This window comes from Aspergillus ibericus (genome assembly GCF_003184845.1).
Source record: "Aspergillus ibericus CBS 121593 unplaced genomic scaffold BO80scaffold_2, whole genome shotgun sequence".
NCBI lineage: Eukaryota > Fungi > Ascomycota > Eurotiomycetes > Eurotiales > Aspergillaceae > Aspergillus > Aspergillus ibericus.
Genome location: NW_020292100.1, coordinates 1,100,149 through 1,121,543, shown reverse-complemented (window position 1 = coordinate 1,121,543; position 21,395 = coordinate 1,100,149). Strand labels below are relative to the sequence as shown.

Genomic DNA, 21,395 nt, shown 5'->3' with positions numbered 1-21,395 from the left:
ACCCCCTACATCTACTATGACAGCGCCTCTTTGAGACCTTCCAAGTAATTCTAGACTCGTGAATAAACAGATTTTTAAAGAACTCTGTTGAAAGTGATTGACCGTCCCGTCTAGTTCTATCCAAGCATCATCAGACCATAAAAAACAATGCAATCAAGGCATCAGCCCTTGCTTGCGGGTATCACCAGAAATGTTGTTGAAACCTCATGGTGAGGCGAAGGGAATCCATTTACATGCAGCAAACAGTAGAGGGAGTAGGAGAGCGTGTTCAGCTCTGCAGACCCGGCTTCGTCTCGATCACATCCAAAAATCCACCGACGAGGAGTAGACTACCGGTGACAAAGGTCATGACAGGAGCCTCGTCTTGACCTACCAGGCCCCTCTCCTTTGCCGCGAGTTCCCGGGCAAAGTCGACCGCTTCTTCAATGGTCCCGTAAACCTTGACCTCCGTGCGTGGATCAATCGAATGCCACTTCTCAGCAAGGCTCCTCTGGACCTGTAGTCTCTGCACATCGTCTGCATTCGTATTCATGCTAACAAGGTCAGGGCGGTAGCCTGCATCCTTGTAGGTGACATTGGTACAGAATAGCGCATGCGTGAACGGCTGCTCTGAGCCCAAGGCTGCAGCTAAGGTCTCGTAAAGAGCCTCGGCAAGAGCATTGCTATCGCGGGTTTGTTGGTTGAAGATCAAGACACGCAGCTTCTTGTTCGCGGCGGCGGTTGAGGAAGAGTTGGCGTGTATCTGAGAAGCGAACCACTGGCCAGCTAATCTGATGCTCTCCAGTGTATGGCCTCCATCAAGATACCAGGTCACATGCTTCTCATGCCGTGTCTCACAACGACCTCCCAGCCGGGCGGACTCCAGCCCTTTCCGGAATGCCGGAGGCAAAGGCTGTGCAAGGATATCCGAAGGAATGCCTTCAACTCCGACCTTCCGGAGAAATTCGGCGGCGGCAGCTACAGCTACTGCCGCATTCGTATATTGGAATTCACCAGCCAGGCCAAGCTTCACATCGCCTTTGCTCGTGAGTTCGGGATGACCCCTCACTATCTCTAGTTCTGTGCCCCTCTCTGCTGCACGCTCGTACAAAACCTTCTCCGCGGTTGGAGGTTGCGGTGCGCTGAAAGCTTTAGTGCCAGGTTTTATGATGCCACCTTTGTGCCAGGCTATCTCTTCAATCGTGTTTCCAAGCATGGCAGTGTGGTCGATGCCTAAGCTGGTGATCGCGGTTGCAGCTGGCTTTTCAATAACGTTTGTGCAGTCATACTCTCCACCAATACCACACTCGATGACCGCAGCATCTACCCCCTCGCTAATGTAGGTGTGGAAAGCCATCAAGGTCAGGTACCGGAAGTATTGAGGCTTTGTTCGTAGGCTTGTAGGGTCCTCGCCCGCCTTTTGGGCAGCCTCTTCAAGTCGATCCCATACCTCGAAGAAGTATTTGGTGAATTTCTCCTCCGAGAGTGGCGCATTATCGATCTGGATACGCTCTCGGGCAAATCGCAAGTGGGGTGAAGTATAAAGTCCAACCTTGTTGAGCTTGTGCACGGAAGCATTCGATTCGGAGGACTGTGACGAAGTATACTGGGATAAAATGGAGGAGATGAAGGAAGAAGTTGAACCTTTGCCCTTGGTCCCAGCAACGTGGATAGGATTGATTTGACCGAGGTCCGAAGGCTATACGTGATGCGAAAGATCTCGTGTTAGTCATGACATAGACAACACTGAACGACAAAAGGCCTGGCACAGTGGAAGAGAGTACAAACCTGGTAGCCAATACGTCTAAGCCATTCTATAGTCTCCGGCAGGGAACGCAAGTTCATCTCTTTCCTAGATACAGATTTCCTCAATTCTTCAACTACCGCAAAGTTGGTTTGCAGCGAATTGAGGGCTGCGATCGCAGCCTTGATTCTCGTCAGAAGGCTATATCATCATTTATGTCACAAAGACCCGGTCGGATGTGCGCATACCTCATAATTCCGAGACATGTCGGTGGTGCGAGATGAGAGTCGACGCAGCTGACGAGACCTATAGGAGGAAGAGAATGTTCGAAAGCCCCTCATTAGGGTCGAATTGGAACCCGCTCACGTGCTTTCTGGTGGTTGAGGGGTTGCAAGTCGATTACCACACCGGTACCAATAGATAGAAGCCTTCTGCACCGATCGAAATCGACTGATGGAGTTCGAGCTGTTCTGCCGGCAGTACTTACGCTAAGCCCGATTACTTTCAAGCGCTACTTATCCGACAAATCATATTGGCCCATATGGCCATCTGTGGGCCGTCCCGCTGTTGTCCATTATAATACCATTATAAAAACCAACGTAGCTGTTCACATGTACCGGTTACCGCTTACTGCTTGTGGCTCACTCTCTGCAAAATAGCCCTCGGTCATGTCATGTGGAAGCTACAAGTGGGGTGCGAACCCCATTCTAGACCCAGTCACTTATCAGAGGGACAAGATGCCCAGATAAGGAGGCACAGTCCCGAGGGAACTATTTTGTCATAGCAAGCATAAAGGATCCGTTTCGGGGCGACGGCTAACTTGGTAATGCTCGAAAAAAGGATCGGATAGGGACAGCCAATGGATTATCCATTGGCGAAATTCATATTAAGTGCTGATGGGCTTCTATGAAAGAGAAACAAAACGAAGGCCGGAGCAGATCTTGGAACAGAAACGAGCTGAAATAAGAGGGAAGAAAGTAAGATGAAATGAAATGAACGGGTCTAAAGCCAGATATACGAGCAAGCAACACTAGATGTACAGGAACACGTAGTGAACATGCAACAAGAAGGGATTTTGGATTTGGAAAGAAAGAGTGGAAATTGCTGGCAAGACACACTACTCGATCCTCGTTTTTCCCTCCTCAAGGAAAACCAGCCGAGCGTTGCTGTAGCCACGCTGGTGCCTTCTGGCAGGAAGGAGCTGGCCAACTATCGGGTCTGAGCGAGCTTTTATGAGTGCGTCTTGATACCCTTCAGAGCCTGCTGTGGGTGTGTTCAATTTGGGCCAGTTGACCTATTCCACTGGGTCAGCACAAGTAAGAGCGGGTATAGGGATAATGAGACCTACATAGAGCATTCCATGAGCAAGAATGAAACGTGCACACCAGGCGCTAACTATGAAGCAGAAAATAACAAATAAACGCAAAGGCCACACAGTGGAGTCTGGCAGACGTCTGGTAAATGTAGCCACCATGATGAGGAAAACGCCGGCAGCGAAGATATACGGGATAGATTGGATGATGAGAGGTCGGCGGTCCAGGAATAGTTGAATGTTACCCAGAGTAGAATTTGGGGGAAGATAGGTGCCCAAGAACACATCGAAACCATCTTGTCGGGGACCATCCAGGAAGTTGTTCCGCACATATCGTGTGATGGAATTGTTCAGATCCTGCAGCATACCAGCTCGAGTGCGCTCGCCAGTTCGCGTGAAATCGGTCTTCAATGCGCCCGTACCGGAATAGGACTTGGAGACAACATCTGCATTATCAGCCCAGATGTTACGGAACAGGTTTTCAAATTCGCGATCGTCATTCGCTGCTTCCCCTGGCCGCAAGACTCCTGCATCAATGAGCTGGCGTGTTATGGCCCAACGTCCTAGCATACTTTGAACCACATTTGTTCGATCCAAGCAGTCCATACAATTCGTCCGGACAACGCTGGTTTGCGCGGAGCGTGCATCCAATTGACCACCAGGGGCACCTGGACTTTCCACACCGCGGAAGTAACCGCCTCGTGTTAGACCATCCATCAGCCGTTCCAGCAGCAACTCTGCGCGATGCCATTTGAGACCCTTAGTCTCATTGTGAAAATCGAAGTACACGTAGTGAAGTCGGTCCATTTCCTTCTGTCTGACACCCGGTTCTACGGCGTGCACCTTCTCCGAAGTTTTGTCGTCAGCTTCGGTGGTTTCGGTTGAGGACGAGACTAGAACGCGAACCAACTGCTCATAGGCACTTTTGACACGCTCTTCCCTGCCCTTCTGGTTCACAAGGTTGACCAAGTAATTCTCGCCATAGACACGGATTTGCTCCGCAAAATGTTTGCGAGCAGCGTCAACAGCAGTTTCAACTCCGCGGACTTGAAGCTTCGGGGTGTATTTGAGGTTGTTAACTTCAGCCCAATACACGGGTACGCTCCCTCTTGTCTGCACAAACGCCATGACCTGGAGATCTTGGGACGAGTCGCCAGATTTTTCCTTTGCCAAGGGCTGGCCGCCCGAGAATCCAGAAAGACCCCCAGTCGCATCATTCAAAATAACGATCTGCTCCGTTTCGTTGTAGTTCGACACATGGCCTTGTTCATCTATTCCGCGTGAGAAATACCTTGTTCCAGCACGATGACGGGACCTTCTGGTGATGAGGGCAAACGTGAACGAAGTCGATTTGACCTTTGCTGGCGTGATGCGTAGCATTCCGAACATTACAGGCAGGATGTAGGGGTCGACTCCGGGTTGTGGTCCATAGCGCACACCCGTAGTATCTTGCTCTCCGAGACTGAAGTCTATCAGGTCTGACTGAATGAACCGGTTCCAGAAAAATCGATCATCGGCCCGCTTCCACATGGGAAGGTTAGGATCACTCTGTGACTGCCGTTGGAAGCTGTTGGTGATGTCTAAGGCGTAAGAGAAATACATCGGACCAGTACGAAGCAACTCTTTCAACAGGGCCAAATAGGTATCCTCATCATAGTCATGTAGAGAGCGCTCGCGCAGGGGTAGGAACTCGGTCGCTGCAACTTTATAGACCATGTGGCCGCGTAGCCGCCCCACGGGTAGGGCCTTTGTGATAACTATGATATATTTGTCTGCATTAATCAGTATGGGTGCACCATCAGATACTGTACCGGTATTGACTTACCCAGCTTCAGCTTGATGATTCCCAGAATGCCTGCAATGCTAGAGATGCGCTTAGCACCGGAAAGGGTGCCGTTATTGAGCCGCAAGTCGCCGGTCGGGCGTTCAATAACAAGTGTCGGAGCATTGGGAGAAGATGGTGAAGTGAAGGCATAATGAGAAGAAGAAGCGTGCAGATTGATGTCGCGGAATGGCAGAACGGAGGCAGCCATTGTTGGCAGTTACCCACTAATGGGGATGAAGACGCTCAGAACCGAGAAGGGGGGCTAACTAGTAGTAAGAAGGTTTGATCAGGGGAAGGTTTAGAATGAGTGACGAGAGAATTCAACGCATACTGCGCAGAGGTCGGGAAATTGAAAGGAAGGTAGAATCCGGCGGACAACAGGCGACGTAATGTGAGGAGCCCGGGGGTGAACTCCAGGGAAAGGCTCGGGTAGGCAGACGTACGTAGTACCTACAGCGCCTCGTTGTGCCAGCATGTGCTGGTGGTGATAAGCAAGGCTGGCCGGACGGAACAGGCCAGGGGCGCCACACCGCCCCGCAGAGCGGCCAGTCGGCTTGGGCCAGGTGTGGCTGAATCCCTTCGTCATCTACCACCGACAGGCCGCCATCTAACCTCCCAGCATCCCGAATCCGCCTCCAATACTTTTATTCTCACTCCATACCGACCCATCCACCTCGTTCGACTCCCTCCCGAGCCGGTATTGTGTGCGCCACGTTTACCTTGCCATTTCCAGACGAAGCTTTCCCCCCTAGACCATATTCATTATGGCCTCCAGAGCCGCAGCAGGCGCCCGTCCCGGGGCCAGATTCGCTCAGTTCAAGCTTGTATTGCTGGGTTGGCTCCCCTTGTTCTTGGCCCCACCGTGGTCTCAGTCAAAAAGTACTGACGTTTGCACTTTTTTGCCCTTTCTAGGAGAATCCGCGGTCGGAAAGGTCAATATGCCATCATCATTTACTGTGCTGAACAGCGGTCGCTGACTTTCTTGCTCCACGACAGAGTTCGCTAGTTCTGAGATTCGTTAAGGTGGGATAAGTCTCCGATATTTCCGGAAGATCAAAATTTCGTGGAATGATTTTCCGGGGAACTTGTAGCAGCTTACACCGGACAGGATCAATTCGATGACTACCGCGAGTCGACTATTGGCGCTGCATTCCTCACACAAACCATTTCTTTGGACGAAAGCACGACTGTCAAATTCGAGATATGGGACACAGCTGGTCAGGAGAGATACAAGTCTCTGGCCCCCATGTACTACAGAAACGCCAACTGCGCGGTCGTTGTCTACGACATCACTCAAGCTGTATGAACCCCGGTCCAACCGTCCAGTTTCCACGGAGAACTAATTGAGCGAAACATCGGACAGTCGTCGCTGGACAAGGCCAAGTCGTGGGTGAAAGAGTTGCAGCGTCAAGCAAATGAGAATATTGTCATTGCCCTTGCGGGAAACAAGCTTGATTTGGTGACAGAAAACCCAGACAAGAGAGCCATCCCTATGGCTGATGCTGAGGCCTATGCACGTGAAGCCGGACTACTTTTCTTCGAAACTTCGGCAAAGACCTCCTCAAATGTGAAAGAATTGTTCACAGCAATCGCAAAGAAGCTTCCCCTGGATCAAGCAGGACCGCGAAACCTGCGGACAACTCCCCGTCCTGGTGTTGACCTGCGGCCAGAAGCACCTGGTACCCAGGGTGCTGGCTCCTGCAACTGCTAGATTCGCCACTTGCTCCAACTTTTGCCTATCAATTTTCCCATCTACTACGCTCCCTCTTCCCTTTCCCCCTTTTATGCATCAGCTGTCGTTAGATGCGGAAAATTCGCGTCTGCTGGCTCGAATGCGAACCAGTATGTCGGGCAAACAGTGTGAACCCGTCCGCAACCCTGAACAAGACTGCTTTATCTTTTTAATGGTGCCGTGGTGACTGCAACTTTGGCCGATCGGCGTCGTATCGGTGTCTCTTGCTTCCCAAAAATTTTGGTCCCCCTTACAAGACTGGATCTGATGGTTCGTCCAACCTTCGTCAGTCTGTTACCGGTGGACCTTGGTCTTATCGAGCGAAGACTTAATTACCGCTATTGGACGTGGGGAGCTCGGATACTATACGATGGCACGGTTGGATTTGACTGTCTAGACATTATGCGACAGGGATGACCTATGATTTCTTTGTTCCGCCTTGTTCTATCTGTCTCTGTTTCCTCGTTCCCGGCGTCTGTATTCTTTCTGATGGGTTGAATTCATGTTACTTTCTTACTTTTTCTTGTTGCCCTCTGAGTCTCTCAGTATGCTATGCCTATATAATACTTCCTCAGTCATCGGATTTGAACTAGCTATCTAATTCCAGTGCCATTTGCATAGTAGGTGTTCCTGTACCGTATGCATGATTCAATAAATGCCCTAGAGCCTATATGGCAGAAAACTCCCGACAGGGTTGGTTGGTAGACAAGATAAGGCTGCTGGGGTCGCTGGGTCTATCCGGGCAGCCGGCGCGGGCGGTGCGAGGTGACCCGAGCTGAGCCACTGGTTGGCGGTGCAGGATCGGAGCGGATCGTAAAAGCACCTATCCCAATTCCGGTCCGCGTTTTCACTCTCGTCAACATCAACCCCTCAACTAATCCCGCTCTCAGCGCTCATCTCCACAGTAGTGTGGCCCACGATGCTGCGCTCTTCTGTTGCACCGGGACGGCAGTTGTTGCTGTCCTCCGCTCGCCAACGGACCGCCCCCCAATGGCTGTCCAGAGCCGGAGCAAGCAGCCGGCTCTCTGGTCAGGTACGGTGACGGCATCTGGGATTGATTCCTGCACATGTCAGCTAACATGTTCCAACCTCATGCAGAGATTCTTTGCCGACTCTAAGCCCCCCACCACCGCTGCTCCTACGCCCGCGACTCCATCCTCCGACTCGGTTGTGCCCCCCGAGACCGTTCCTAAGCCATCAGCCAGCGAGCAAGGTACGATTGCGCTTATCAGTTGAGTCATGACCCTGTTCAGTGCTGATGGATGGCAGGCTCCGAGATCCCTACTCCTTCTCCCCCTGCTCGCAAGGGTGGACGCTTCCGACGATTCCTTCTGTACTTGCTACTTACTTCCGGATTCGCATACGGCGGCGGCGTTTTCCTAGCTCTGAAATTTGATAACTTCCATGACTTCTTCACAGAATACATTCCGTATGGTGAAGAGAGTGTTCTGTATTTCGAAGAGCGCGACTTCTACCGTCGATTCCCGAACACCCTGAGGAACCAGAACCGCCTTCCCTCTAGCCCAAGGGATGAAGGAAACAAGATCACCATCCCAAGCAAGAGCGGACTTACCTCCAAGGTCGCCGAGGAGCAAACTTCAGGAACCGACGTCTCCCAGAAGGGTCCCCATATGAGCGCCAATGCGGCCCAGAAGAGCTCCGAAGCTCAAATCAAGGCTGCCAGTGCCAAGCCCGAGGAGAAGACTGCGACTGTGGTGAAGGCTAAGGAGACTAAGGCAGCCAAGGAGGAGGCGCCTAAGGCTGCTGAAAAGAAGGAGGAACCCAGACAACCAGCCCTCCCTGCTATCACCCCTCTCGAGTTCGCCCACGTCAACGAGGGAGATGAAGCCATTGTTCAGGAGTTGGTGAAGACGTTCAACGACATGATCACTGTCATCAGCGCCGATGAGAACTCCGGCAAGTTCTCGGCACCAGTCGCTAAGGCCAAGGAGGAGCTTCAGAAGGTTGGGGAGAAGATCATCGCTGTCCGCGAAGAAGCACGTCGTGCTGCGAAGGAGGAGATCGACCAGGCCCATGCCACTTTTGATGAATCTGCTCGCGAGCTCATCCGTCGCTTCGACGAAATGCGTGCGTCCGACGCTGCCCAGTACCGCGAAGAGTTCGAGGCTGAGCGTGAAAAGCTGGCCTATGCTTACCAGGAGAAGATCAGAACGGAATTGCAGAGAGCTCAGGAGGTAGCTGAGCAGCGCCTCAAGAATGAGTTGGTTGAGCAAGCCATTGAGCTTAATCGCAAGTACCTTCATGAAGTCAAGGAGCTCGTGGAGCGGGAACGCGAAGGTCGCCTCAGCAAGTTGAACGAACTGACCGCCAACGTTAGCGAATTGGAGAAGCTCACTTCTGGCTGGAGAGATGTCATCGACAGCAACCTCAAGACCCAGCAACTGCAGGTGGCTGTCGACGCTGTGCGCTCGGTCCTTGAGCGCTCTGCCGTCCCTCGCCCATTTGTGCGAGAGCTTGTCGCTGTGAAGGAGTTGGCCGCTGAAGACCCTGTGGTTGATGCGGCTATCGCTTCCATCAACCCTACTGCCTACCAGCGCGGAATCCCTTCGACTTCCCAGATCATCGAGCGCTTCCGCCGGGTCGCTGATGAGGTCCGGAAGGCTAGCCTCCTGCCCGAGGATGCAGGTATCGCTAGCCACGCAGCTAGCTTCGTCCTGAGCAAGGTCATGTTCAAGAAAGATGCTGTTGCCGGTAGCGATGATGTCGAGAGTGTGCTGTGCCGGACCGAGAGCCTTCTGGAAGAAGGCAACCTTGATGCCGCTGCGCGTGAGATGAACAGCCTCAAGGGATGGGCTAAGATCCTGAGCAAGGACTGGCTCGGAGATGTTCGCAGAGTGCTGGAAGTTAAACAAGCTCTGGAGGTAAGTAAACTGTCCCGCCGTTATATATCCGCTTTAACGAGGCCGAGCTCACACATGTCTTCTACAGGTGATTGAAACCGAGGCGCGCTTACAATGCTTGAGAGTTGAATAGACAATTACCTCTTCAGCATTCATTTAGCTTTCTTGTACCTCATGCCACCTATCTACAGGAATTGTACCTCTAGTTGTCCGCCTGCGTTGTTAGATTCAATGCTAGATATTTTTTCCTTTGTACATTGTATCGTACCGAGGAATGTTAGACTTCATAAGATATCCCCTAGATACCTACCAACTATTGATAACGAGACCACGGTCGATGTTCCGTGATGACGAGTTGTTTGCCATGTTTGCAGCTCCACGTGCGCCGCGGCGCATGATGCATCTGCTGCCTAGCGATGGGATAACGATCATCGGAGCATATCTCGACAGCGAAGACGAGGGGGTGGGCCAGATCCGTCTCCTTCCAGGTCCTTGAATGCCCTTTCAGAGTCATGTCTGAGTTCTAACAATATCCTACGAATCCTCATGTCTGCTTTCACTCGCGGACGATACCCCTTTCCTATCCCGCGGGACGGACCACCTCGTCACCATAGCTCTGATGTCGCCGAAGGCCGATGAATCCACCTTACCCTCACCTCATTTACCTAGAACCGATGAAACGCGGTCGCAATTGCCCCTGCGCTTCAACACTTCGAATGATATTTCCGACCGACGAAAGGGTTTGCAAATGGACGAAGGACAACCAAGCGGGGAGCTAGAGGGCAGCACGCTCGGTAGCAGCTCTCGGGATGGCGAGAAAGGAGGCCGGTCCCAGCGACGGACACCCAGCTCCGGCGGATTTTTGGTCGATTCATCATTTTTACCTAGATCGAAGAGCCTAAGGACAAGTCATTACCGCCCCCGCCGTTCAGAATCCGACCGTAAGGAAAAGCGTGAAGCGCCCGAACCTGACCTGGTGGTTCCCAAAAAGCGATCGCGATTCCCTTGGATTCGGTCAAAAGAGCCTAAGACATCGCAGGCGGATCAGACAGAAGCCACGGCACCGGAGGAAACATCTGCTGCTTCGCGTGTGGAACAGGATGCAGCATCACAGGAGTCACACACGGAGGCGACGGAAAGTCAGGCCCCCGTGGGTCTGGATCGAGATTCTCTCCAGATTGTGAATCTTGCATTGAATCTCAGCGAGTCGAGGAAGAGAAACAGCCTGGGTCGTTCCGCTTCAACCCGTCTTTCAGGGGGCAAATGGAATTTGTCAACTGGTCAGACTGCCGCTCCATACGCTGATAGGCATGCGTCAGTTCCAGTAAACGACCTTGGACATGGAGGCCCTCAGAATGGCCGCAATGCCATGCAAACACTAGGAGACGATCGTATCAGGACAGTTGGAGCCAACCAACTAGGTCTACCATCGATCCATGCTCCGTCTTCTGTGGCAAGTCTACTTCCTCAATCTGCCGGATCGGAAGCCTTGCCGCAAGGGTTCTCAGAGAGCACTCTGGCTCGAGCTGAAAAGGCTCGTCGTCATTTTGAGCTGTTCTCGGAATATCTACGACTGCTCCCTTCCCTCCCCCCTCTGGCGCGGGTCGACAGTCATACTACAGATTCAGCATCCTTCGATGGCAGCAGCCATCCATCATCCCGTGTCTACAATCCTCTTCAATGTATTCGCAACCGGAAAGTGAGATTTCGAGAGCGATGTGCGATAGACACGGGGGCAGAGGGCTGGTACGATACTGAGAAGGTACATCAATGGGTTGATTCGGTAGAAGCTCAGCACAGCCAACATAAACACAGTCCCCTGGAATGTCTACAGCTTCCATCATTCCATAGCTGTAGGGAGACTAAGCCGTGTGAGGAGGTGGACGAAGCCGATTATCTTGCTGTCTCCCCTCCTTCAAGCCTGAGACGTGCCAGCCGCGCTAGTAGTGTCAAGGCACGCCGACCACGGTCAGACTGGATCATTGGCCCGGCAGAGTTCCTTGCCGACGCTGCATGGATTGAACAAGGGAAGAATAAGAGTAAGATTGTTGACAGAGATGGGAATCACCTCTATCCGGATCCCTCGATTTTGATAACTCCCGATGCCAACCAGGCAACCACTGGACATCCGGAGCAGCTACAAGACAACCGGATGTCCCTGGATTCGGAACATCCCATCTCCCGCACCTCCTTATCCGATGCTCGTTCTGGTCTGGCGACAGAGTTCAAAAGGGTCGGACGTGGGCGGCGACGGCACAGGTTTAGGAGCTCTGGCCGTAGCGGGCATGGTAGCGATGTGGCAGGGAAAGGGACGGGTTCCAAGAGGCACAAGCTTGGATTGCTGTCAAGTAGCTCTTCAAGCATATCTAGTGCTGATGGGCGATTATACCGGCATTCCCCTATGTACAATGCCCTGTCCTCCGAGAGGGACGCTTCCCCACTTCCCGACGCCACACGTCTTCGAGCCTCCGGGGCGGTCTCTGAAGAAGATGACAGCGCCGTGGATACCAGACTGACGCCAACCCACGACACCTTTCCCCGTTATAAGTCCGGAAGGTCTCCTGCCTGGGCCCTGTCGGAGGGAAAGCGAAGCTCTGTATCCTCCATCCCGAGCGTCGATGATCGATACGACCCTCTTACAAACTTAGCGACTGCAGAAAGCAGATCGCCCGAACTGCATGCGCAGGTCGGTGTTTTCCCGAGCATCGCAGCTAACTTATCTCCACCCTCGAGTCGTTCACCGTCCCCTTCGAAAGGCCGTTTCTCCCGGGCTATTGGCTCTCGGCATGAGCGAAGCAAGAGTAATATCCGGGCGAAAGATGTAGCGGATGACAGCCCCCTGGATTTGGCAGCTTTGCGCAAGGATAGCTTGTCCGCACATCTCGAGGACATTCCTCACGCCAGCAGGCTGGAACCAAGCCCGATCCCCGATCGGGTCTCTTCGTTATATCAAGAAGACCAATCAAGGATACACTCGCAGAATTGTAAAGACGCATTACAGCCTGAATCCAAACTACGGGGAATCTTCAAGGGGCCCGGAAAGATTGCGGAAAAGGTGGGCAACGAGATGTCCAAAGTAGGGGATCTAATCCTGAAGAAGGATACCTTCCCACACTCGCGGAGGTCTTCTGTTTCCAGCACAAGCTCTTCCGATTCCAATTCCTTGGACAATCTGGAAGAAGCTCGTGGTGATAAGGTATCTGGCGCCAAGTCTCTCTTGCGCCGTTTCCCCACGTTCACCGATGATGCCAGTCGAGCTTCACGCAAGAATCTGGAGAAGTTGAATGCGAAGAACAATGTGTCCTCGGCCGGGCAGGAAGAGCATCGACTCTCTGAATACAACAGTCCTCCCAGGCCCGGTGCCGACGCCAGTACGGTTGACCCCCCGAGAGAGGCTGGTGGGTTTTCTACATCTCTTCATGCGCCAATCGCTCGTCACGAGAAGTTGAGATTTGGTCCTGAGCTTCATACTGTCCGGGAGCAATTCAAAAGGGGCAATATCAAAGATGCTGGGGTTCCCTTTAGCCTCACGAGGCCTCCTGTCACAGGCCTTGCACAAGCGAGAGCGGACACTACGTCCTGTTCCCAGGAAAGACGCCCCAAGCTGTCCAACCAGTCGAGAAGCTGGAGCATATCTAATCGCAGCCTCTCGACTTCGCTAGTTGTTGGTGTTCCTGGGAAACGGGAAGTTGAACGGACCCGAGCCCTTCTCCTTTCTTCAGGAATCAAGGCCCGCGAGATCACTCGCCGGGCAGACTGTGTGCGACACCCGCCGCCAGATTTTCTTCGGCGCGCATTTGACATGGAAACACCCATCCCACAGGTGACCCGGCTTTATGAGCATGAAGTGGCAGCGCAAGGTCTACTCAGACGGTTTGAAAAAACACATAGTTTGTTCCAGCAATCTATGGACAACTTTTCCGGCTCCATTTCGTCGCCTTTGAAATCCCAATTGAGCAGACTCGAGGACATAGTGAACGACACCATTTCCCCACGAGTCCAGGCAGCCACACAAGATGCGGAAGACCTAAGCATCCAGCTGAACACGACTAGCACCCTTGCGGTCAAACAACTAAGCGACACGCTCGACAAAGGAGTCCGGAGGCGCCATCGCCGGCTGCGCTGGATACGGCGCACGGGATTCGTGATGCTTGAATGGGCATTGGTCGGTATGCTGTGGTGGGTTTGGCTGGTTGTGATGGCTTTCAAGCTCTTGCGAGGCGTTTCACGGGGCGTGCTTTCGGGTATCAGATGGGTTTTGTGGCTGTAAAGCGATCGGTTGTTGGCGAAGGCCATTGATTCGACATTATTATACCCCTTTGATTTTGTCACGTTCTAGCGTTTGTTTCCCTTTGTTTCACTATACCACCTCTTTCTTCCTCTATAGATTTTCCTGATACTATTACTTTAATTGGGTTTGCTGTGAAACCAGAGGCTATAGTACGTATCTTCACCCTTGTTCTAGACATCGCTTGGTGTCAGGATCCTCTTATGACGGAATATTCAGCCGTTTTGGAGGACTTGAAAGGGCGATAGACTGGTCGAAATAAAGAACCATAGCCCAGAGGAGAAAGCCTAAGCACTCACTCACGGACCGTGGATCAGGTGACGCCGTTCCCTACATGAGCCCTTGTATCCAGAGCTCGAAGTTACACCAGTCCAGATTCAACGTCTTGGGTACCATCTACCCTCGCACCGGGCATTCCTACCAGGATGACATGTCAGTCCGTTAGGAATTCAATATTTACGGGCAGCATCCGGTTCAAACAAAGAAGCTGCAATCTCGTGAAACATTGCTGGTGTGCTCTTTGTTTGGGCTTCGTCCAAGCCTATTCGCATGCAACATAAAACATGCCAAATCCCCAAGTATCATTTTATTCTTCCTGTACATGATCATCGCTTTCAAAATACCATTACTACCTTTTTCTCTCCATACAAACCTCCCCATACCTTGATCGACCCTCACGAGCCACCCCAGTGATATGTCCCTGCCTTTTCAACGCACAGCTAACACCAATACCGGCGCCGGATTCCATACCAATTCCGCGGTGAGTGGAGGATTGAAACGTTCAAACGCATTTTCCCGCAAGCGTGAAGAGAAGAATCCACTGATAGACCGTCAACAGCCACTGAGATCCGATCCGTCAATGTCTAGAGAACCAAATAGCTGGACCAAATATGGTCGCAAGGAGGATATCCGTCCTGATATGACCCGAGACAAGGGCAAGCGCCCTGAGGGTCTTAGGGCTGGCGCGCCTGCCAGTTCATCGACGCAGAAATTGGCAAATAGCTATGCTGATCCATCTCCCAAGCGCGGGGGGATCGAAACCAATCCGCAGAATGTTCGGTGGCCTTTTCTGGGTAAAATGCGGTAATTCTGGTCGGCTGGGTCCGTCAGATACGGTATGTGCATGGAACTGAGGTGCATCAAAGCATTAGAGATGTCTGTTATGTCTGCGTGATGCTTTACGAGTTTCTCTGATGACTTATGACATTTTGATGGGTATGATCGTGATGCTCGATGTTATCTTCTACTGCATTTTGGCTTTGTTCTTGTGGTTTGCTAATTTCTCGCATGGCCCTGGTTGTGTTTGATGTTCGAATGTACTGCGAGGTTCTAGAAATCTGTAATTCTGCTTATTCTCGCGTCCTATCATGTGATCTAATCACGTTACTTCTACTTTTGCTCCCTATAACTACGATTTCTATAGCTTTGCCCCTCCATCTTCTTCAAATAATCTGGTCGTGCAAGATTCATCGCAGACGAGTCGGGGTTCATCAATCTCATCGCCATGTTCATCATAATGTCAACTCCTGGTATACTGTACGTCTCCAAATTTCATTTTCTACATTGTCAGCTCATGTAACATACAAGCTAAGCAAGGCATGAAAAGGTCCACTACCTGATACGCATTTGTAATTCCTGTTAGCTGAGATATATATTCCTGGTCGGACATTCATGAGTTGACCTGCAATAATGTCCCCTAGCAGTATGATTGTAAGAAGCTCAGAGCCCTGAGCTGGAATCTCCAATTTTCTCTAAAAAGCCTAAAACTTATTCCTTGGACAGTCCAGCAATTATCCTGAAGCTGTTGCTCTGGTGGTGCAAATAGGATAAATATCACGTGCCATAGAATGCCGATCAGGGTCTCCGACCGCCCGGGGTGGGGCTACAATACTGCCCGTCAGTCAGACACAGCGGTCAAGCTTTCGGGACCAATGGTTGGGCGGCTAAATAAGACGCATCTAAGAAGTCCGGCAGCGCGCGTCATGCCGCACCTTCCAAGGAACAGGCGTCAGTGGCAAACCAGGAACAGTCTACTCCGTGCCTACACCGTGCGCCAATAGCCGGCTCAATTGCTAGTCTATCTGAGGGAATTGCCTGGATCCCTTGTTTACAACCGAGGGGCACTAGTCCGTCTCCTTTGGGTCGAGGGAAGAGTATGTCGGACGAATGACGCATCCGGGAGGGGGGCTGAGGAGCAGTCCAGCATGCCGATAAGCATGTGTCTTAGGTAGAAAGTCGCTCAATGACTCAAATGTCAGGTCCACGAGACGGCCTGGACGCCCTAAGATTCAGACGACGGATCTTCAGGGACTGATCTATTGGAAGTGAGGGAAATTATGGGGGGCGTCAGGCCGAATCACCAGGCACGGGGATCTGCCAGATTCCCATGGAACGGCAGACAGGCAGCAACCATGAGACCACGTCAACCGTTACTTGCGTGAACGGGAGGAGTAACCATACTGTGCGAGAGCCCGCGATCCGCGCCGGGGTACGTCGAAGGCGAGGGGGAAAGGCATGGCCGAGCCAGGTAGAGGCGGAGGTACGATACCGTGATACGATACGGGCGAAGAGACGGGGAGGGGCAGGGCCATCGGGAGATGCCGTAAGCGCCCCCACGAGAACCACTCTTGCTCCCGGCCTCGCTCTTCCTCTGCTTTTTCCCCTCGTCTCCTGGTGCTGCATCGTCTTTGTTGCTGCCCCTTCCACCTCCAGCCATTGCGGTAAGTCCTCTGTTCATTCTCACGTTCCTTGCTGCGTGTCCTGCAGCTCCCGGGTTTCCTCGTATTTTTCGAATCATCGAGATCGCCGGGTGTCTGCCTGACGCCGTGCCCTTTGCCCTAACCTCCGCGTCCACTGGTCGAGTCGTTAAAACTCTGCACGCACCTTTCCTCCCTCCTCCCACTTGGACCTTCCCCCCCCCCGGCCCAGAAATTAAATCTCGCATCCCTTTTCGTCTCTCGTCGGAGCTGTCATACAAGCTTGCTGATCGTTGGCTGGTCGCGTCAGATTTCTTCTTGGGAAAAACCTTGTTTTTTTCCACTCATCCTTCTTCCACATCGCATTTTCTAGGCCTTTGGAATCCACCAGTTCCAAAGGCTCTCTGGTCACCACGGCTTTCGTAGCCTCCCGTTTCGTTCTTCGTCACATTGTATCGCCGAGACGTCTCCGCGACACGCTTAATAACATTCCCCCTCCTGCTGGTCTCGATTCCCGTCCCCTCGTCCGGTGCGCCCTTCTTTAACGACCTGACGCCCTCGGAGCCCTCCCCATCTTTTCTTGAGCTGCCGCATAGGACTTCTCTGAAGGTTCTTCCTCTCAAGGAGGAAGGGTCTAGGAGGCTTGGTCCAGTCAACTTCGGTTGCGAATCTTTTCGCCCTCCCTAACACGCAGTCGCGTTATTCAATCTTCTTCTTTTCAACTTCTTTTTTCTAAAGTCCTACCCCGTGCTCCGTCGCAGCGCGCATGGTTATGGCACCGACTGCTTGTGTACCTGCTGAAGTATGCACTCCGAAGTTCTATTCGGAGAAACCCGATTATAGTCTCAATTGGGACCATGGTCAATTCAGCAATCATGGAGGGGATGATTTATCGCAATCCAGGTTGGCTGCCAAGGGACTGGTCTTGGACATCCTGAAGAAGCGTGCAGCGGAGGTGAACGTGGACTGCTGCGCGCCTGGAGAGGAGGATGCGTTTTATGTGGCCGATATGGGCGAGGTTTACCGCCAGCATCTGCGCTGGAAATTGAATTTAAGCCGAGTGCGACCTTTCTACGGTAAGAATCATGTCTCAAGCGGTTGTCTGGGGCGGTGACTGATCATACATGAACAGCGGTCAAGTGCAATCCGGACCCCGAGATCCTGCGCCTCATGGCTAAACTCGGAAATGGCTTTGACTGTGCGTCCAAGGCGGAGATCGACCTGGCTCTCGGAACAGGCATCGACCCGAGCCGCATTATCTACGCGCAGCCCTGCAAGACCAAGTCCTATCTGCGCTACGCGGCCCAGGTGGGCGTCAAGCAGATGACCTTTGACAACGCCGACGAGCTGTACAAGATCAAGGCCAACTACCCGGAGGCTGAGCTCTACCTGCGCATCCTCACGGATGATTCGAACAGCTTGTGCCAATTCAGTATGAAGTTCGGCGCGTCCATGGACGTGGCTCGCCAGCTCCTGGAATTGGCGTACCAGCTTGAGTTGAAGGTCGTCGGCGTGAGTTTCCACGTCGGTTCTGGCGCTGAGGATCCTAAGGCTTTCTTGAAAGCCGTGCAGGACGCACGCCTGGTGTTCGATCAAGCGGCGGAGATTGGCCATGAGCTCCACACTTTGGATGTCGGAGGAGGATTCTCTCAGGAAACGTTTGAGAAATTCGCCTGCGTGCTGAGTGAGGCTCTGGATACCTATTTCCCGCCCAACATCCGGATCATTGCGGAACCGGGCCGGTACTACGTTGCCAGCGCGTTCACCCTGGCAGCCAACGTCATCGCTCGGCGGGACGTGCGGGACCCGGAGAACCCGACCCATGACGCTTACATGCTGTATCTTAACGATGGGGTGTATGGAAACTTTTCCAACATCATCTTCGACCATCAGCATCCTGTGGCCCAGGTCCTTACGTGCGCGTCGGCCGCCAACTCCCCTTATGCTGCGACTTCGGGGGGTATTACGTACTCCATCTGGGGGCCGACCTGCGACGGTATTGATGTGATCTCCAAGCGCATCCAGCTCCCGGCTCTGCTGGAGGTGGGCGATTGGCTCTACTTTGAGGAGATGGGAGCCTACACCAAGTGTAGCGCGACCCGCTTCAACGGCTTCTCGGACAACCACGAGGTGATTTACATCTCCAGCGAAGCCGGGGCTTCCGCGCTCCTCGAGTATTGATATAGTTTATTCTTTTTCTTTATTCTTTATTGTTTGTTGATTTGATGATGTGTTGATTTTGGTTGTTTTGGTACTTAAATATTGTTTATTACTGGGTCGTCTGGCCTGCTTTGGTAATAAATGTTTGTCTTGTGTCTTGATAGAGTAGATGGAGAATAATGCGCGCGGTTTAGAGGTGAATATATTGCCATATAGCCGTCTTTCATGGTCCACTGTAACATCACTTGCGAGTGATATCGTCTATATCTATTCATCTATCATCCCACCATCGTCAACTTCGTCTAACATGATCCATCCCGCATGTAGCAAATCATCAGATGCAGAGCCAGCTCAGCATCCTGCTCCAAGTCTAGAATCAGGACCTCTATACCAGTCTCTCCACCACCAACTCAGTCCCCTCACTGCCCTTTCCAACCTGAACCAGGCCCCCGGCCTCCAGCCTCTTCTTCCACTTGCCAGACTCATACCGGGCCAAAATGAGAGTAATCCTGGCCGCAACCCCGGGCTCTAGAGTCCCCGCCACCGCATCCGACGGTGTGAAGGTCCATCGCCCAAACGCCCAGTTCAGGATATAGTGTCTCGTCGCACGGCCATCGCCATTCGTCTCCGCACCCACGATCGACTGCTCCTCCTCCGACGCAGCAGGCGGCTCGGCAGCCAAACCCCGCATCACGCCCTTAATCCGATACACCTCTTCCTTGGGGGCAGCCCGCAACAACTTCTCCACCAACGCCGTGGTATCCACTACCGGGCCCTCACCCGCCGCAGCACCCTTTAACGTCACCGACAGCACCTCCACCTCGGACTGATGGCCATGCCTATCCTCCCCATGCTTGTGCTCATGCTCATGCTCATGCCCATGCCCATCCGCACATCCATCCCCATCAACAATCCCATCCAAAACCCCCTCCTTTGCCACCAACGCCCCATCAATCCCCAAAAGCACCCCCATCTCCACCCGCCCCCTATCCGACTTAACCCACGGCGTCTCAACCTCCAAATCGCCCACGCGATCCAAACACACCTCAAACCTCATCTCCTCGACCCCCTCCCACTTATTAAACACAATCAAATCCGTATACTTCGCCTGCAATTTCGCCGTATAACTCGTATCCTCATACCCCTCCCAATTCTCCACATCAATCACACTAATCACGCCATCGAGCACAAATGTGCCGGGGTGTTCGCGCGCCAGCCGATTCACTTCCATGGCTAGGGTTGCGGGGAAGGCGGACCCGGAGGTCTCGATCACGATGCGGTCGGGGGTGACGGTGGTTAGGAGTTGGAAGAGTGCGTCGCTGAGTTGGCCGACTAGGTTGCAGCAGATGCAGCCGTTGAGGAGTTCGCGGACCCCGCTGATGGAGGAGGTGGTGGCGAGTTGGGAGTCGATGGCGACATCGCCGAATTCGTTTTTTAGGAGGGCGAGGCGGTAGGTTGGGGGGAGTTGAGGGATGAGGTTGAGCAGGAGGGTGGTTTTGCCGGACCCGAGGAAGCCGGTTAGGATTGTTATGGGGGTGGGTGGCATTCTTGTCTTGGATTGAGGTGGATGGTCGGGGTGGGTTGATGGTGGGGTTGCGGAGGTGGAGTGGTAGGTGTGTCTTATAGAGTATCTGTGTGATAAAAAAGAGGAAGAGGGGAAACGAAATCTAAGTCTAATGTATACAGGTCAAAGAAGGACCGAGCGATGCGTGGTGATGAAGTGGAGGGAATGTCGGAGATGGAAAGATTCATCGGACGAGGGGGAGGGGCCCACTAGACCCGATCGGGGTGAACCCTAAGATGCTGCGTGGGGTTGATTTGGACATATTCTTATCAAGTTATACAATATTTTCTTTATGTTGGGTTTATGCAGTAGGCAATTATCATTTAGTCTTATCTCACAGTTTCTCAGGTGTCGATATCATCACGACCCTTGCTGTGTGAACCCAACATTACTAACTACGTAGTAGTACGGAGTACATTCACCCCCCCCTCATGGATAGCAGTCATACCACAAATGCATCACCAACCAACCACCAAACCCCGCAGATCCCTACTATGCAGTCAACCCATCAAGGAACCAACGCCCAGTAAGGCTGAACAATTACCTCCCTCAACCACTCACCACGCACCCTCAAACCCCAAGAAGGACGATGTCCCCACAAGGCTGACGACGATGATATCATCCCCCCAACCACTTGATGTCATGTATACCTCCATCCCCTTCCCCCTACCCCCTACCTCCCCAAATAAACCAACCAACTTATTTCATCCAAACCAACAACATCAACAAATCCCCCAAACCACTAAACACTACATACTACCGAACGTTGTCATGAAAACCATCGACGATACCGCCCGCGAAACAGCCCGCGAAATGGGCTACCAGGAGCCCCGAACCGACGACTCCGCAGACCCCATGTTAAACGCGGAGAGCTCGTTCAGTGAGATGGCGCAGAGCTCGGTGACGGAGATGAAAACGATGCTGCGGGATAGTATGACCCCGGGGGATTTTTTGGGGAGTACGTGGGATCATGTGCGGTCGTTGACTGCTGGTGGGAGTGGTGGTGGAGGGGAAGGGGGTGAGGAGGGGAGGGGGGAAGGTTTGTCTCAGATCTTTTTTTCCGTTCTTGCTTTGTTGGTTTATGTTGGTTGTGCTGATGATGATGGTAGAGGTTGGGGCGACGGATCCGGAGGAGATTCGGTGTATTGAGAATTTGGAACGCGAGAAGATTATTCAGTTTTTACAGGAGAGGCATCGGAGTGATCCGGCGCATATTAAGAAGAAGGTGTGATTT

General features: G+C 52.6%; 9 protein-coding genes across 9 annotated transcripts; 6 read left to right on the top strand and 3 right to left on the bottom strand.

Annotated features, from left to right (window-relative positions):
* Positions 1-34: 34 nt before the first annotated feature.
* Positions 35-2,150, bottom strand: BO80DRAFT_421113 (tetrahydrofolate synthase). The gene is made up of 3 exons (XM_025718528.1): positions 1,972-2,150; positions 1,768-1,905; positions 35-1,678 (listed from the first exon to the last, which is right to left on the bottom strand). The coding sequence occupies exons 1-3, from the start codon at positions 1,987-1,989 to the stop codon at positions 269-271; spliced, it is 1,566 nt and encodes a 521-aa protein (XP_025580237.1). The 5' UTR covers positions 1,990-2,150; the 3' UTR covers positions 35-268.
* Positions 2,151-2,840: 690 nt separating this feature from the next.
* Positions 2,841-5,068, bottom strand: BO80DRAFT_451464 (putative phosphoinositide phosphatase (Sac1); the record flags this gene model as incomplete). Its single annotated transcript, XM_025721881.1, has 3 exons — positions 2,841-3,017; positions 3,072-4,807; positions 4,861-5,068. 3 exons carry the CDS (start codon positions 5,066-5,068, stop codon positions 2,841-2,843), a joined length of 2,121 nt encoding a protein of 706 aa, XP_025580236.1.
* A 556-nt stretch (positions 5,069-5,624) lies between these two features.
* BO80DRAFT_344588 (Rab family GTPase) lies at positions 5,625-6,571 on the top strand (the record flags this gene model as incomplete). The annotated part of the gene is made up of 5 exons (XM_025715281.1): positions 5,625-5,694; positions 5,773-5,792; positions 5,857-5,883; positions 5,969-6,160; positions 6,224-6,571. The coding sequence occupies 5 exons, from the start codon at positions 5,625-5,627 to the stop codon at positions 6,569-6,571; spliced, it is 657 nt and encodes a 218-aa protein (XP_025580235.1).
* Positions 6,572-7,511: 940 nt separating this feature from the next.
* On the top strand, positions 7,512-13,601 carry BO80DRAFT_345044 (MICOS complex subunit MIC60; the record flags this gene model as incomplete). Its single annotated transcript, XM_025715306.1, has 6 exons — positions 7,512-7,625; positions 7,691-7,805; positions 7,862-9,478; positions 9,975-10,733; positions 10,779-13,516; positions 13,551-13,601. 6 exons carry the CDS (start codon positions 7,512-7,514, stop codon positions 13,599-13,601), a joined length of 5,394 nt encoding a protein of 1,797 aa, XP_025580234.1.
* Positions 13,602-14,238: 637 nt separating this feature from the next.
* BO80DRAFT_421108 (uncharacterized protein) lies at positions 14,239-15,028 on the top strand. Its single transcript, XM_025718527.1, has one exon. It carries the CDS (start codon positions 14,436-14,438, stop codon positions 14,826-14,828), a length of 393 nt encoding a protein of 130 aa, XP_025580233.1. The 5' UTR covers positions 14,239-14,435; the 3' UTR covers positions 14,829-15,028.
* A 936-nt stretch (positions 15,029-15,964) lies between these two features.
* Positions 15,965-17,033, top strand: BO80DRAFT_83717 (uncharacterized protein). The gene is made up of 2 exons (XM_025724843.1): positions 15,965-16,461; positions 16,748-17,033. The coding sequence occupies exons 1-2, from the start codon at positions 16,128-16,130 to the stop codon at positions 16,861-16,863; spliced, it is 450 nt and encodes a 149-aa protein (XP_025580232.1). The 5' UTR covers positions 15,965-16,127; the 3' UTR covers positions 16,864-17,033.
* Positions 16,945-18,800, top strand: BO80DRAFT_83705 (type III PLP-dependent enzyme). The gene is made up of 2 exons (XM_025724842.1): positions 16,945-17,513; positions 17,570-18,800. Exons 1-2 carry the CDS (start codon positions 17,204-17,206, stop codon positions 18,616-18,618), a joined length of 1,359 nt encoding a protein of 452 aa, XP_025580231.1. The 5' UTR covers positions 16,945-17,203; the 3' UTR covers positions 18,619-18,800.
* Positions 18,801-18,982: 182 nt separating this feature from the next.
* BO80DRAFT_397195 (GTP-binding protein) lies at positions 18,983-20,143 on the bottom strand (the record flags this gene model as incomplete). Its single annotated transcript, XM_025717368.1, has 1 exon — positions 18,983-20,143. One exon carries the CDS (start codon positions 20,141-20,143, stop codon positions 18,983-18,985), a length of 1,161 nt encoding a protein of 386 aa, XP_025580230.1.
* A 789-nt stretch (positions 20,144-20,932) lies between these two features.
* Positions 20,933-21,392, top strand: BO80DRAFT_440642 (uncharacterized protein; the record flags this gene model as incomplete). The annotated part of the gene is made up of 2 exons (XM_025721136.1): positions 20,933-21,200; positions 21,271-21,392. 2 exons carry the CDS (start codon positions 20,933-20,935, stop codon positions 21,390-21,392), a joined length of 390 nt encoding a protein of 129 aa, XP_025580229.1.
* Between the last annotated feature and the right edge of the window lie 3 nt (positions 21,393-21,395).

Coding starts and splice junctions, on each gene's coding strand:
- BO80DRAFT_421113 (XM_025718528.1), bottom strand. Junction 1,679..1,767: donor TTAGACGTATTGGCTACCAG/GTTTGTACTCTC, acceptor CATCACGTATAG/CCTTCGGACCTCGGTCAAAT.
- BO80DRAFT_421108 (XM_025718527.1), top strand. CDS start 14,436: ATGTCCCTGCCTTTTCAACGCACAGCTAACACCAATACCGGCGCCGGA.
- BO80DRAFT_83717 (XM_025724843.1), top strand. CDS start 16,128: ATGGAACGGCAGACAGGCAGCAACCATGAGACCACGTCAACCGTTACT. Junction 16,462..16,747: donor TTCCACCTCCAGCCATTGCG/GTAAGTCCTCTG, acceptor TGGTCGCGTCAG/ATTTCTTCTTGGGAAAAACC.
- BO80DRAFT_83705 (XM_025724842.1), top strand. CDS start 17,204: ATGGTTATGGCACCGACTGCTTGTGTACCTGCTGAAGTATGCACTCCG. Junction 17,514..17,569: donor CCGAGTGCGACCTTTCTACG/GTAAGAATCATG, acceptor ATACATGAACAG/CGGTCAAGTGCAATCCGGAC.